This window comes from Olea europaea, chromosome 11 (assembly GCF_002742605.1).
Source record: "Olea europaea var. sylvestris chromosome 11, O_europaea_v1, whole genome shotgun sequence".
NCBI lineage: Eukaryota > Viridiplantae > Streptophyta > Magnoliopsida > Lamiales > Oleaceae > Olea > Olea europaea.
This window is the reverse complement of record NC_036247.1, coordinates 15,472,025-15,489,056: the sequence shown is the minus strand read 5'-3', so window position 1 is coordinate 15,489,056 and position 17,032 is coordinate 15,472,025. Positions and strand designations below refer to the sequence as shown.

The following is a 17,032-nucleotide window of genomic DNA, read 5'->3' as shown; positions in this document are numbered from 1 at the left end:
ATAGGCTAAGTTTGAAAATGACTTATAAGTAATTTTAAAATAATCAAAATTTTTATTATTCGAAAATATAAAGAAGCGTCAAATTAATGTTAAATTAAATAAAAATGAGGAAAAATTAATCCAAAAATGTTTAAAATAAAAATTTTAAAAATAGTATCTCCTAGTTACTTTTAAACTTAGCCTAACCGTCCCCCTGGTGCGGCTCTTTACCTCTCCTGGGCTACACCTGCAGCCAACCCAAGACTACAGCCCACCTCACAAGAAAACACGAAATAAAGGCAGGCTAAAACAAACCCATATGCGCGTTTAACTTTCTTGTTTTTTCTCTCTGTTTACAGCAATTAGGCATGCGGTATATCAACGTTTATGTATCTTTTCACAAAGAAAAATATCAAGAAACTAAGGGTCGGTAGTTTAAGAAAAATATCAAGAAACTAAGGGTCGGTAGTTTAAGGTGAAAATAGGGAGGCTTTTTGTATTGTTGAAGGTTAATAGATATAGTGAAGATGAGGATTGTGAGAAATATTGATTCTTCTGAGTGTATTGGTCTCTGTGGATTCTTGGTTGTGGAAGCTTATCCTAAAAGGTATTCTTCCAAGATCCCCTCAGATTTGGTCCTTTTCTTGGGCCTTGGTTTCATAGACTGGTAATATTCATATATAAATCCAAAAAGATTGAGTCTATTGCAGATATGATTTTCATTTGAGACTATGGATTTCGTGAATATGTTTCAACTCTATTCCACCTGTGTTTGGAGGGTTCATGGAGATTCTTGGTGGTTTGGATTAGATATAGTCTTCATCTAGCTTTTTATTAATTATTTGATCATAGGTCAGGTATTGTAAGTCTTACTTATTTTGAAATTTCCCTCTCTGTTTATTTCTCTCTTGATTTTCTTGATAATCTTGTTGCCGTTTTCAATTTTAATATTTGCGGAGAGAAAAAGTTTGGTTTAGGAATACATTTTCCTTTTGACCTAGGGCTTGTAGAATTTAGTTCAAGGGGTGTATGTCGTTGAAATACAGTTATGAGATGAATATATTAAGATTTCGATGAAGCTGGGCATTTGTAGCTGGGTTCAACATGATGGAGGTGTTTATGAAGATAGGTCTTTTTTTCAAATTGTTTATTGGTTTAAAGTTTATAGATACACCGTCGGCAATTGATATAAGACAAAAGGGTAATTCTTGAGATGGAAGGTACTCTGCTAACAGCTTTGTCAATGGAGAATCATCACCCTTCAACCCTCTTATCCATGGACTCAAGTGCCTCGTCTTCACATGAAGAACTAGACATCGAAATGAATCGCCAAGTTGTTTTAACCTGTCCGCCTGATATCAATTTACCCCTTTCAGCTGAGCGAAGCCCCCCTTCACAGCCTTGGAACCCTGAACACTGTGATCTTCTTGATGTTGGACTAGGCTCCCAGATGTATGAGACTGAAAGTTTTCTCAGTGTCCCCAAAGTTGGGAGGAAATGTGCAAAAAGGATTGATAGCATCTGGGGTGCTTGGTTTTTCTTTAGCTTTTACTTTAAGCCCGTATTGAATGAGAAATCAAAGGCAAAAATAGTTCGTGACAGTAATGGGGTTTCCGGGTTTGATAAATCTGATATCCAGCCCGATGTTTTCATGGTTCAGCATGATATGGAAAATATGTACATGTGGGTTTTCAAGGAAAGGCCTGAGAATGCTCTGGGTAAGATGCAGCTCCGGAGTTATATGAATGGGCATTCTCGTCAGGGAGAGCGTCCCTTTCCATTTAGTGTTGATAAAGGTTTTGTTCGATCTCATAGGATGCAGCGTAAGCATTATAGGGGACTCTCAAACCCTCAGTGTGTTCACGGCATTGAGGTGGTTCCATTACCCAATCTCACGAGTCTCGATGAAGATGACCGAAGAAGATGGACTGAACTCACAGGGAGGGACCTGAACTTCACTATTTTCCCTGAAGCAAGTGATTTCAGTTCATGGAGAAATCTGCCGAACACTGAATTTGAACTTGAGAGGCCACCACCTCCAATAAAGAGCAGTTCACATTCCCACTCAAAGAAATTGCTTAACGGATCCGTGTTAAATCTTTCAACTCAGACATCCAATCACATAAATGCGGACGCGATGGATCTATCACCCATGAGCAACAAGAGGAAGAAGGAATTCTTCTCACGGGGTAATGATGATGATTGCTATTTGGAAATATCTGCTCCTCCCGAACGTATCCTGGATCTGGAAATTCACCCAGACGAGCCACACTGGCTGAATGAATTTAGTGGGGTGCTGAGAAACGTCTATGGACCTGTCACGGCTGCCAAAACAATCTACGAGGATGAAGAAGGTTATTTGATTGTAATCAGCTTGCCTTCCGTTGATCTTCAGAGGGTGAAAGTTTCATGGAAGAACACACTCACACACGGAATCATCAAGATCTCTTGCATTAGTACATCTCGCACACAATTTATCAAGAGACACAACAGAACTTTCAAGCTTACAGATCCATCATCGGAACACTGCCCTCCAGGAGAATTTGTCAGAGAAATCCCACTTTCAACCCGAATCCCTGAAGATGCTAATATAGAAGCATATTATGACGGACCAGGAACAGTGCTCGAGATATTGGTGCCAAAACTTCGTGCTGGGCCAGAAGAACATGAAGTTCGTGTTTGCCTTCGTCCTCACCATGCGGGCAATGGACTTAAGTTGACATAGATATGTACCTGATATGCAGTTGTTATGAATGGCTCTCCATTGTGCAGTAATGTCGTGTACTTATTTTTGTAAACGCAATTGAACCGATTCTGCATCTTAAACTCCTTGTATCTGTTTCCGTAATTGCTATGGTTTTGTTCCAATGTATCTGACTAGCTTTGATTATTTCTCCTATTGCTATTGCCATTATATTATCAATTAATTTGTCATTACCTCTGCCATATATTTATTTCATGGTTGGAATGATGAAATAATATCAATCAGGACTACCAATTTTGTTGTATTTTCTCCCTGTAAATTGCTATTTAGTTTTAGCACCCTATGCTTTTACTCTTTCTTGAAACTGTATTCATGGCACAAATAAGGCACAACTAGCTTTACTTCAACCCTAGGAGAGCTCCTGGGAGTCATTGATATGCTATGTCCGGCTTAACAATATTTTTGATACGTTGGGCCGGAGCTTCTTATTCATTTTAGCTATACCTATTTAAGCTCTTGCATGAACTTTGACATTGACTGACTGACTTCATACCATTAGCTGTCCGGTTCAGTGGTGCCACGTTGGGAAGTCATGTTCGACAGCTTCTGTTCTTATAATTGGATGTCTTCTTGTAGGACATCATTTTCTGTGGACCTCATAGTAAGGCAAGTTCTAGTGAACGACTTTCCTGGCTAATTGACATTAGTGATGAGAGAAAGGGACTTGAACGATCCACCATACGACTAGAAAAAGGATGGAGAAAAGTGTCAAGCGTGATAGGTGTAGAAGTGTGAGAAACCATATGCGCTTGTTCACATGACCATGTCCCACTTCTTTAATAATTCAAGTTAGTTGAGTTAACTGTTTGCGAGAGAAGTTTTTATACCATTTGATTCGATTGGTTGTGGAAGCTGACTCAAATTTAAGTTGTCATTATGCTAAAAAGTAAAATTTACTTCGAAGTAAATTTTGTCTAACTAATTCACTTTTATACCGAATGCCATGCATTAGAAAAATATCTCATGAAAGATAAGGCCCCATGTTGCTTAAATTGTTCAATTGCTCTAATTTTGACTACATCAACTTTCTTTATGTTACAGCAAATATGTCAACGACATTTCGCATTTAGAGTTACATTCAGAAAATCATATTTAAATCTCCATTAAGAGCTACTGATTTTAGGAAACAAATTTCATAAGCATAGATATAATTCGATTGATTAAGTTACAAAGATCATCAACACATCCGCCCCAACACCCGAGGAATGGAGATCCTCGACAATACCAACACATACCCACTTTGATCATGTGTACAGGAAAGGTAGGTGACAATACCCAGAACTCGGTTGAACTAAAATGTAAGGTAAGATCCCAATTGTTGCAGTACTCATCTGGTCAGCTTTTGCCACCCGCTATATTCTTATCATAAAAGGATCTTACATCACGAAGAAAAATTCTAAACAATTACTAATATCCAGAAATAATGCCAAATTCAATGGAACATATTGTCAAAACAGGCTTCGAATTAATGAATACTAATATTTTCAAAGCCTAAATTCCAAGCAAAGGATTGTCCGCAAATTAAGATAGTAGTAAAACATCACAAAAGGAACACTGGATTTAGTCAACTTCCTCGATCTTAGGACCAGCTCCGCTACCACTAGGGGCAGGACCGTCGTCATCCATGGCAGCACCACCCATACCGCCCATATCACCACCTGCACCCTGGTACATCTTTGCTATAATGGGATTGCAGATGCTCTCCAGCTCTTTCATCTTGTCCTCAAACTCGTCTGACTCGGCTAGCTGATTCCCATCCAGCCACTGGATGGCTTGCTCAATGGCATCCTCAATCTTCTTCTTATCAGCTTCGGGGAGCTTGGATGCAATCTTCTCATCCTTTACAGTGTTCCTCATGTTGTATGCATAGTTCTCCAAAGAATTCTTTGCCTCAACCTTCTTCTTGTGCTCCTCATCCTCAGACTTGTACTTCTCTGCTTCCTGAACCATCTTCTCAATATCCTCCTTCGAAAGTCTACCCTTGTCATTGGTAATTGTGATCTTGTTCTTCTGCCCAGTGGTTTTGTCCTCAGCAGACACATTCAAGATACCATTAGCATCAATGTCAAAGCAAACTGTGATCTGAGGAACTCCCCTAGGTGCAGGAGGAATCCCTGAGAGCTCAAATTTACCTAGCAAGTTGTTGTCCCTAGTCCTTGTTCTCTCTCCTTCAAATACCTGAATCAACACACCTGGCTGGTTATCTGAATAGGTAGAGAATACCTGCTCCTTCTTGGTTGGGATGGTAGTATTCCTGGGAATCAACACAGTCATTACACCGCCTGCAGTTTCCAGACCGAGGGAGAGAGGAGTAACATCCAAAAGTAGAAGGTCCTGCACCTTCTCATTGCCCTCACCGCTTAAAATTGCAGCTTGAACAGCAGCACCATAAGCAACAGCCTCATCTGGGTTGATACTCTTGCAGAGCTCCTTGCCATTGAAGAAGTCTTGCAACAATTGCTGAACCTTGGGAATCCTAGTAGAACCACCAACAAGAACAACGTCATGGATGGTGCTTTTATCCATCTTAGCATCCCTCAAGCACTTCTCAACTGGTTCCATACACTTTCTAAATAGGTCCATGTTAAGCTCTTCAAATCTGGCACGAGTGATGGTGGAGTAGAAATCAATACCCTCGTAGAGAGAGTCAATCTCAATTGTGGTCTGGGCAGTGGATGAGAGAGTCCTCTTTGCTCTCTCACAAGCAGTCCTCAACCTCCTCAGAGCCCTGGGGTTACCGCTGATGTCTTTCTTGTTCTTCCTCTTGAATTCCTGAACAAAGTGATTGACCATTCTGTTGTCAAAATCCTCACCTCCAAGATGAGTATCACCAGCAGTGGCCTTCACCTCAAAGATACCCTCCTCAATGGTAAGAAGAGAGACATCAAAAGTACCGCCACCAAGATCAAAGATCAAGACGTTCTTCTCACCTACACTTGTTGCCTTCTTGTCAAGGCCATAAGCAATAGCAGCAGCTGTGGGCTCATTGATGATGCGCATCACGTTGAGACCAGAAATGACACCAGCATCCTTGGTAGCTTGACGCTGGGAATCATTGAAGTACGCTGGCACAGTGACCACAGCATTCTTGACAGTTGAACCAAGGTATGCTTCGGCAATTTCTTTCATCTTTACTAACACCATGGAAGAGATTTCCTCAGCTGCAAATTGCTTCTCTTCACCCTTGTAGTTGACCACTATCATGGGTTTGTCAGCAGCTCCAGCCACGACCTTGAAGGGCCACAACTTGATGTCACTCTGTACAGAGGCATCACTGTATCTCCTACCAATTAACCTCTTAGCATCTACAAATGAGCAAAAATCATCACTATGTATACAGATCTTGAATAGACAGGCAAGAATTTAAATCTTTCAATGCCAATTAAAAACATATAAATGATTAAATAATAGTTCTAAGAGCATTGATGGGCTATGGGGTAATGTATCTATGTATCTATTCCAACTTATACAAGCAAATAACTTTAAATAATGATTATGCCCTTGTTTGAGTCCCATTTTTGTATAATAATGTATTTTGAAATAGTGATTTTTGGAGAATGTGTGGTTAAAATATAAGAAAAAGTTTCCAACCTACGTGTAAAATTCTTTTATAGAAGAATGTGTGATTGAAAATGAACTTTGAAAAGATAAATTTTTGAAAAAAATGGGAACCAAACATAGGCTATATATTGACAAGTCCAAATAAATCATCAAATCACCATCACACTTGTCCTTTGAATAAGTACAAACATTGTTGTACAGCTTGCTCATAAAGTAGGCTGCATGTTTAATTTGTTTAGAATTTGGAGGCAAAATAAAAACACATAATGACAAAAGCTGCATAACATGAAATTCCAATCTTCACATTCAATTATAATGTGATTGGTTGTACAGCTTGTTCATTAAGTAGACTACATGCTTTGGTTTTTATAATTTTACAGGCAATATAAAAAACACACGAGAACTGCAAAGTGCGCAACACAGCCTAAATTTAGCAGCTCCCCTTGCGGAAGAAAATCTTTTAGACAAAAGCCAAGTGTCCTGTGTGAAGACCAACTCTGTAAACAAAGTGTAAAAATTCCATAATTGAGAGAATTCCTATTTCCCCAAGATTTGAAATCATGAGTGTAGCTCCTCTAATAGATAATAACCGTAAGCAGGCACGATTAATTTTCAGATCTCCAAAACGTGTAAAAACGAGGGCCTGCTCCAAACTGGGGCCAATGACCACTAAACAAATTACAATTAGCAAAATAAAACTTTCATGTACATTATCACTGGAGTAAATACAATTGGCAAATTTCATAAAATAGATCTAATTATCGTTCCACAAAAGAAAGCAAATTTGCACGCATAAGCATTCACATTAATTATTAATTACAGGTCAACGTCCAGAAAAGAAAAGCGCTATCATAAACTCTTTCACTAGTCACATAACAGATTTTGTAAATCGAAACATAAGGTCGAAACACAAACTTGACTCAGTACACCTATTCAAATCAAATAAAGTATGTTCCAGACATAGGTCCGTAGAAACAACGCAAAAGTACAAATACAGAGAAGTTCATGTATCTATAGTGGAAGGAAGGGACCACGGATCTTACCAAATACGGTGTTAATCGGGTTCATGGCAACCTGGTTCTTGGCGGCGTCACCGATAAGGCGTTCGCTATCAGTGAACGCAACATAAGACGGCGTCGTTCTGTTACCCTGGTCATTGGCGATTATTTCAACACGGTCGTGTTGCCACACGCCGACACAAGAGTAGGTGGTTCCTAGATCTATTCCAATCGCCGGTCCCTCTCCTTTTCCTGCCATTTCCTCTCTTTACGTCGGCGAGTTTGAGAAAAAGGAGAGAGTTAGAGAGTATTTTCGTAAAACTAGGGTTTGTGAGGATTAAACGGCGGAGATGAAATAGTATTTAAACGAGTAGCAGCGAGTTGGATTTCGTCTTCCAGAATGTTCGAAAAGTCCACATTCTTTTTACCCTTTTTAACCCGTTTTCTATTTTCGATTTTTGAAAACAACGAAAACGGGTTCTCTTTTCCATTTTTGAAAATGTATTTCTAAAAATAAAAATAAAAAAATTGTACAAAAAATGCAAAACAGCAAAATCGTCGTTTTGAACGTTTTATGTGCAAAACACCAAAATCCTTTAAAACGCGAAAAACAGCAAAAGCCAAAAAAAGAATCACCCAGACCGTCTATCTTCCTTCTTCCATCTCTCTTCCTACCATCTCTTCCTTCTCTCTTCTCGCCGGCCTCTCTCTTCTCGATGCCAGCTACCCACTAAACACTGCAACCGACGATGAAGGAGACACGTCGGTGCTTGCTGTGGTTTGGGGAGGCGACGTTGTTGTGGTTTGGGCCGACTCCATCTCCTCTCTCTTCGACGTTGGCTGTGGTTTGGGGGAGAAGAAGTTCGTAGCATCACGAAATTGCAATTCGCCCTCTCTTGGATCGCTAGCTTTTGGGGGGGGGTTTATTTTTTCAATCTGGCGACGATGGGTGTTGATTGTGGTGGTGGTGGTCGTGGGTAGGCAGTAGTGGTCTCTTTGTGGTGGTGGCGGTCAACGATGGTGATGTGGTGTGGTGGATGGTGTTGATTTTGGTGAATTGATTTGCGACTACTGTCGGTCTCCTTTCCTCCTCTGTGTCCCAGTCTTCTTCCCCCTTCATCTATGGTTATTCTTTGTATTCTGTGTTTCCTTCGTCAACAGTGGCAATGGTTGATGTTTCATGATGGGGGTGGTGTTGATTTTGGCTGCGGTAATGGTTGATTTTGGTTGATGGTGATGGTGATGGTGGTGGTGGTGGTTGATGGTGGTGGTGGCGATCAACGATGGTAATTTTTTACAGTAGCAGTGGTGACTGGTGGCGACGACAATGGTTGTGTTGATTTTGGTTGGCAGTGGATTGGAGGCGGTGGTGGTGGCTTTGTGGTGGTGTTGTGGCGGTTTCTTGAATAAAAATAACATAAAAAAATATTCTCAAAATTTCGAAGTAAATGCATTTTTCATTTTTATGTTTTCAGAAACGATAATATAGAACGATAAAAGAACGTATTGTCAACAATTTCAAAATAAGCACTCAAGACACAAAACTCAAAATGAATTCAAAACTACGAAATGATTAGGGTGCGGTTGTTTCGCGTTTCCAAACGTTTTCTATTTTAAGGGACTATTTTCGAATTATAGAAAACGTGTTTGGCTTGTCATTTTGAAAAATAGTTTTTCAAAACAAAACACTGGAAAATGCATTTGGTTTAAAAAAAATATAACTATAATTTTAAAAAAAATGAAAATAACCAACCTTGTGTATTATTGTATAAATCTTCACTTTGACAGCAACAAGATGATAGATTAATTCTGGACAATTTAGAATTCTAAGACTTGTCAAATAGAATGTATTAAATTCAAAATTTCCAGTTACACCACATTTTTTGTGCAACTAATATGCGATTTTTTATCGTTTGCCGGCTTAATCAAAACTTTCATATTTTGTCTTGTCTTTGCTCTAGACAACGCAACATATAACTGACCGTGTGAAAACACAAGCTCAGGCAGATATAGACTCATAGAATCTAATGTTTGACCTTGGGATTTGTTAATAGTCATAACAAAACAAGGACGAACTGAAAATTGAGTTCTTTTAAATGGTACTGAATGTTTATCTCCCTCGAATGGAATAAATGGAATTCTAGGTAAAAATACTTGTTTTCCACTATATTCACCGCATCCAATTTCAGCTAAAATAACATTTTGTTTAAATTCACGACAAATAAGTCTAGTTCCATTGCATAAACCTTCCGAAGGATTAATATTTCTTAACAACATAACAGAACAATTTTTTTTTAGAACAAGTTCATGTAGAGGTATACCATTTGAAATCAAACTATTCAAAAAAATCTTCATGAATAAATCCTTCTATTTTATCAATCACTTTATCAAAACTGAAATATGTAAATGTTTTTCTCTTGAAATTTGTTTAACTAACATATTGTTTATCATATCGACATATTCGTTTTTTGGAGTTAAAATAATTCTATTTATCATGGTATTTAAACTGTTACTATTAGTGTGAAAATTTGGAAACACAATGCTGATTAACTTTTTCAATGATTTATCTTCATCTTCAAAATCTATGACAATATCTGAGGGAAGTTTAATCATGCAACATGTATGTTCGTTTTCAATTCCGTTTCCAATTTTGAGTAAATATTCACAAAAGGAAGGATCAAATCTAGCTCTCATATTTTGAATTAATGGTAGTTGTCTAAAGTATTGCCATAAATATGAGAATACTAAACTTGCTTTCATAATATCATCTTTTGTTCCTCTTTGTACCACTGGCAAGATTTGACGAAAATCTCCTCCACACACAATGACCTTTCCACCAAATCGCAATTCACGTTCAGTAATATCTTTTAACATTTTATCCAAAACTTCAAAAGCATATTTATTAACCATGGGTGCTTCATCCCACACAATTAGCTTCGTTATTTTTAAAAGTTGACCAAGTGCTGATTGTTTACTTACCGAACATCGCATATCAGGACTTGTTTGAAGAGGAATTTTGAAATGCGAATGACCAGTTCTTCCACTAGGTAGTAAAGAAGCAACTACTCCAGATGATGTTGTTGCTAATGCAATGAGTTGTCTACATCTTACTGTAGTAAGTAAAGCTCTGTACAAAAAAGTTTTGCCGGTACCTCCTAGACCATCAATAAAAAAAAGTTCATTTCTATCGTTGAAAACACAATCTAAAATACTATCATAAGCAAATTGTTGTTCCTTATTTAAACTCTTTGTAAAATGTATGTCAGACTCAACACTGACATTTGCATTTTCTTCAAAAATCATATCTGCTAACATGTCGACTTCATTTACAACAACGTCGAAATCTGTAAAGCAAAAATCATTTACACTTTTACCAACAACTTCTAAGAATGAATTTATACAACGTAGTGCTCTAATTTCAGCATCATACTATGTCTCACCTGTATGTAAATAATCTTCTATCATGTAAGTTTTATGTTTAATCCATAAATTTCTAGGGTTTGTAAGGGCACAAAAAATCAGCACATTAGCAAAAAGTCGACGGAGTGATACAGGCATTTGATAAGAAATAGCCTCGTTTAAACACATGTCACAATAATTATTTCCACTGATTAGACCATGTAAGAATGCAGCCTCACGATAGGTAGGTGCCACAATACCATTAACTGTTCTTAAATCTTCAAAAGATTTTGATCCTTTAATATGATTCAGTAGAACTCTTCAAAAGTATCTCTCACCCTCAGATGGATTAGCAGCAACTATTCTACCAATAACATTTTGCTTTTTTGTAGTATTCCAAATTCGTAAATATGTATTCCATACAAAGTATGTAGGAAAATCTTTATAAAGTAAAGTCCGAGCCTTTTCATCAAAAAGATTCATTAGAGAAAATTCAGTTAACATTGTTCGTTGAATAAAGTCTTTATTTACAACTTCTGATAAATCATCACTTTCATTGTAAGCAACTAATTAAGAATTTTCAACATGTAATTGCAAAGAAATTACAGAAGGGGAAATGTCAAATAAATCAAAACTAAAAATTCTCCAAACAGCTTCTGGCGCAGATATCCATCTAGCAGTTTGATAATTTGAAATTTCATCTATATAACATTCATTAGTTTCTTTATTCATAGCAAAATTAACACGGTTATGTCTTTTGTATACATATTTATATAAATATTTCACAACTTTAACAGAAGGACATATTTCTACATTAATATGACAATCGTATTTAGCTAAAATATAAGGATTGTATGGTACGACCCATCTATTGTCTAGTATGCATCCTCTGACTTTAACGGTAACACCATCGTTACGACATCTATAAAGCGGATAAGAATCATTACTCAATGAAATATGTAGAATATATTCTTTTGGATATTTATTTTTACAAGTACCATCGTTTTCCATGCAAAAAAGACATTGCATCCATATATCTTTTAGTTAAATTTCTAAGACCTTCAAAAACCCTGTTGGTAACACTATTGATTTACCAATCTTATAGCCTCTATTTTCACCAATTTGTACATTATCGATAATTTCTTGGTAAAGTTTCGCTCTTATGATCTTCTGATTATTTCAAAAATAGTCCAATTTTGTAGTTTCAATTTTAACATGCATATATACTATATATTACTGCAGAAGTCTACATGTATAAAGAAGTATAGACTTATCTAAAACCTCGCTTGAAGTTTGTTGCAATAATATTCGCGACATGATACATTCATTCGCTTCTTTGTTTTCTTCAAAATTGAAAAGAAAATTGGAGAAGGACAATATAATTACATACTATTTTATTACATATAAAACAATTTCACAAATGATAAAACTTACCGTGATCTTCCATTTTCAAAAGTTGTTCAGCAAAGTGAATGTTATTAATTAGTATAAAATTTTCATCTATGAGTGAAGAAGTATTCAAATTGACTTTTTGGATACCTTCATGCCATCCAGGTTTTCCATAGGCAAATATTAATGGATACTGAAGTGGATCATAGCAGCCATAATAATAATTCACTTTATGTGTAGTGTTAGAATGGCCATAAATTAATATATCGCAATTTTGAACGCTGGCGGATGGGTCTTCATCAACCCAAACAGCAGCCACTTGTTCAAAGGATGGCATATTATACAGTCTTTGGTCAAAACCTGGATCACACTTAAGTACAATATGACATGAACCAAGATCAGAAATTTCATTCAATGATCGAAGAAAACGACAATATGAATTCATCTTCAAGACATCTATCAATTTTCTCAAAGTCGTTTCACATAACCTATCAGAATTTTTTAGTTTATTAGTAATTTTGTTATCAGTATCATAGAAGTATAACTGTAAATATGCTGGTTTCCCATCAATTGGTAACAATGGATTTATAAAATGGTATACTTGTCCTTAAACTCTAAATGTATATATACTTTTATTATTTCTACACAAATTTTTATCATACTTAACACCAAAAGAAGTGAAAGTAAAATGATTATTATAAGTACGAACAACTTTTTTAAACGCGATTGCCTCACATGAAGTAGAAGTAAATAGCTCAAACAATTCAGGAGGAACACTATTTAACTGTAATCTAACTTTTTCATCACAACAGCAAAAGCCCTTAGTTTCTTTATGAAACTTTTTTGCACCACAATATTTACAAATTGTAGATGATGGAAGAAAATAAGGTTTGGCAGGAATATCTCTTAGATTTATTCATTTGGAATCAACTCTTTCAGAATCAGGTAAAATATTAGGAATTTCTGATACTTCATTTTCATTTTCAGAATCTTCTTGAAGACAAACACGTTCATCCTTGTATAATCCAATACAATCAATCATTAATACAACCTAAAAACATAAAAATAAAAATAAGATTTATGATAGATATCATAAAAAATAAATAAATAAATAAAAAAACATGTTTCAAAGTCACGACATCTAGTTCGCCTTTCTTGTGCATAACTTGTAGTAACTTTCAGAGAATACCAAATATGTATGTTAAAATTACGTACAAAAGAGAATGAAAAAAATGAACAAAAAACCACATTTCAACAAATAATCATACCTAAAACCCTTTTACGTAATTTTTCTTTTTTTGCCATTGGCTTAAGTTGAGAATTTTGTGTTTGTGTGGATGACATTCTTGAACGAGCACGTTTATTTTTAAACCAATTACAAACATTCTTATCACAAATTTGGCCATATAACGACAAGTAAGAGACTATCTGTGCAATCTCCAATTTGTTTGGACTTGTGTTGCCTTCATTAAATATAGATTCAAAAACTTGAAACTGGAAAAATGTAGGCGTCCAACCACCCATTATGATTGTGCAAACAAGCAAGCTATGCCAGCACGCAAGTTAACTGCAAAACTTAAACACAAAAATTATAATAAAATATACCATACTGACGAGGAAGGAAGAAAAATATTATTATATTATGCTAAATCGGAAAAATACAAGCGTGCATAAATAGATATAATATTTTGAATTGTTATTTATTTAAACAAACATGCCTAATGAATAAAAACAAATATAATAGGGAAAATCTAAACAAAATTTTGGAAGAGAAGACCTAGCTTCCTCCGTGCATAGAATGCATGTGTGTGTGTATATATACACACACTATTATAGATATAGAAAAGAAAAAGAAAAAAAACTATATCATCGTAGTTGGATATATCTAATAATTTCAGACAATATTTAATTTTACAGTAATATTTTTAGTAATAATGAATTCCTTAAATTAAATTTATCTAAATATTACTTTAGATTAAATATTAACTCAAAGTTTTTAGTATATTTCTTTACATAGTAAAAAGTTTGCTTGAAGTTGTAAAAAATATCATTGTAGTTAGTGTTATATAATATAAAGAGGTATTAGCTTTTCTTTTATTTAAAAAAAAGGAAGGAAAAAAATAATAATAAGATGACTTCGTGCACACAGGCCCAAAGACTCCGTGCACAGAGACATGATGTCTCCGTGCAAGAACCCTTGCACGGAGACTCCCAGGTGAGGCCTGCAATTTTTTTTTATTAGATATAGATAAAAAAAAATTCAATTGAAAATTCTTTTTAATTCTTTTGTCTTTATAATGAAATTTAATTTTTCCATTTAATTGTTGCGTGTTAGAATAAAGTAAATTTAGAGGTAAGATAAAACAATTTTAAAGAATTGTAAATTTTAAAAAAAATTATCTTACAGCGTAAAAGAAAAAAATAAGCGCCAAGCCTAAAAATTTTCTTAAATTCTTTTTCTTTGTATCATAAATAATTTTTCTTTTAAACTTAAAATTCTTTTTAATTTCTTTCTCTTTAATTTTTTTTACTCACAAATAACTTTTCACTTCTTAGAATTCTATCTTATATTATTAATCAATATTTTTAATTTTACAGCATGGATATTTTTTATTATTATTATTAATTTTTTTTTACATGATTGTAGATATAGATATGCTGGGTCGGACAAATATATAGACTATCCATAGTATTGTATATATAGACATAATATTTCGAATTATTATTTATTTAAACAAATATAATAGGGAAAATCTAAAAAAAATTTTGTAGGAGAAGATCTGGCCTCCGTCCATAGAATGCATGGATAATTTTTTTTTTCATTATTATATATTAAAAAAAAACCTATATATATCATTGTAGTTAGTTTATATAGTGTATATATATAAAAACAAAAAAAAAACAAAAAGTCCATGCACGGAGGCCCAAAAAAAAAACTACAAAAAAAAAAAAACAAAAAGTCCATGCACGGAGGCCCAAAAAAAAAACTACAAAAAAAAAAAACAATGTACTCTATGCACGGCGTAGTTTTTGCTCCCCACTTGAAAAAAAAATAATTTTTTTAAATAAATTTAAAAAATATATAAAATAAACAAAATAAAAAAATTATAAAAATTTAAAAATACATATATAAATATTATTTTGTTGCTTCAATCGTAACATTTTGATTGCAATCAAATAATGTGTGAAACGTGTGATACTTCAATAATTTCTTTCTCCTCACTTTTATTTTTGGGAAGAGTAAGATCAGGCTTTTTTCGGTAACATATTGTCCATTTCTATCACCCGTGAACCTCTTGTCAAATCTGGAGAAAAGGAAAAAACATAGGAAGTACATATCCTCTAATTTAAATAGCTTCTCATGTTTTCAAAATTTACCTTAAATCACTCCTCACATAAAATATTTACATATCTTTGCTTATAGATGCTCAACAAAAAGAAAATTAGGTGTCTATCTACTCTTTCCTGATTACAATAGCTATTTTTTCAACACTAAATTTTACAGTTTTAACTTACATCTTGTTTATTGAGATGGACTAAATGTCAATCTTCAATTCTTCTATTAAAAATCGAACACAAATCATGAATTTCTCACCAAACTTCACGATATTGTTCTACAATGACATATAGAATATATATTTTTTACATCACATACAAAGTTTATCTTACAGACATGAAACTTTTATTAACAAACTTTCTAACTCGCCTATACTGCAAAATCTACCTTAAAATCTATATTAGACCTCCACAACGTAAATAATAGAGTTATTCTAACAAAATTTTCATTGTACTATATTGAGACAGAATAGAGGTGCCACATCGTTTCTTCAGAATCATTACTCCTCCACAAAACCATAATACTCGTCTGGTTAGTCACATACGAGTTTCTCCTCTCACATTTGAATGGATGCATTCTTAATATCTCTCTTATACTTTTTAATGTATATGTATAGATGCTTCCGAGATCCTTTGTCAACAATTGGAGACACCAATTTCGTGACACAGTACGAGTAACTGCATATGATGGTATAATTGTCACAATACGATTGGAAAAAGATAATGGAAGAATATATTTTGCTGATGGATGAGAACAATTTTTTGACCATCATAACTTACAGGATGCTCATGTTTTGGTATTTGAATATAATAGAAACTCCACATTCAATATGACCATATTTGACCATTCTGGATTAGAGGTCACATATGACTCCGATGTTTCCGAAGAATACAACGCTTCACATACAGATAACCCTGTGTTTGAAATAACACTAACGCCTCATTACAACAGCTATCGAAAAATTGTAAGTGTCATCTTTAATATCTCATTCTACATTCATCTCTTCCACATAAATTTGATTCAAAAATCAATAATTTATTCATTCATGATTTTCCAGGATATACTAGGACAGTTCTCTAGATATCACCTACCAAGAGGTGTGCGAAGTGTTCAAATCCATGATTCTTTACATCACGACTGGGAGACTGTCACAAATTTGCGACCAAATGGTCTAATAAGACGTATGACTATAGGTTGGGCAGATTTTTTTAGAGAAAAAGTACTACAAATAAGCGATACATGTGTTTTCAAACTTTTGAACAGTGAACCCCCAACTTTCATCGTCTACAAAAAAGATCATGTTGGTGGAAGTTTGACACGTCTATAAACCTCTTTACTTTCTTCTAATTATTTTCATGCATTTCTATTATGTTATTTCCACGCTCAATTCTAAATATAATTTAAAAAAAAATAAAATAAACAAAATAAAAAAATTACAAAAATTTAAAAATATATATATAAATATTATTTTGTTAAAATTGAAAAATTAAGTTTTATTTAAAAGAGAAAAGAATAAAAAAGAAATTTAAATAAATTGACAAAAAGAACAATTACTTATAATAAATAAATAAATAAATAAATATATATATATATATATATAAACTT

General features: G+C 34.4%; 2 protein-coding genes across 2 annotated transcripts; one reads left to right on the top strand and one right to left on the bottom strand.

The window, feature by feature from the left end:
• Window positions 1-257: 257 nt before the first annotated feature.
• On the top strand, window positions 258-2,913 carry LOC111403573. Its single transcript, XM_023032128.1, has one exon. The coding sequence runs from the start codon at window positions 1,193-1,195 to the stop codon at window positions 2,702-2,704; it is 1,512 nt and encodes a 503-aa protein (XP_022887896.1). The 5' UTR covers window positions 258-1,192; the 3' UTR covers window positions 2,705-2,913.
• A 1,116-nt stretch (window positions 2,914-4,029) lies between these two features.
• LOC111403572 (heat shock cognate 70 kDa protein 2-like) lies at window positions 4,030-7,655 on the bottom strand. Its single transcript, XM_023032127.1, has 2 exons — window positions 7,348-7,655; window positions 4,030-6,048 (listed from the first exon to the last, which is right to left on the bottom strand). Exons 1-2 carry the CDS (start codon window positions 7,559-7,561, stop codon window positions 4,304-4,306), a joined length of 1,959 nt encoding a protein of 652 aa, XP_022887895.1. The 5' UTR covers window positions 7,562-7,655; the 3' UTR covers window positions 4,030-4,303.
• Between the last annotated feature and the right edge of the window lie 9,377 nt (window positions 7,656-17,032).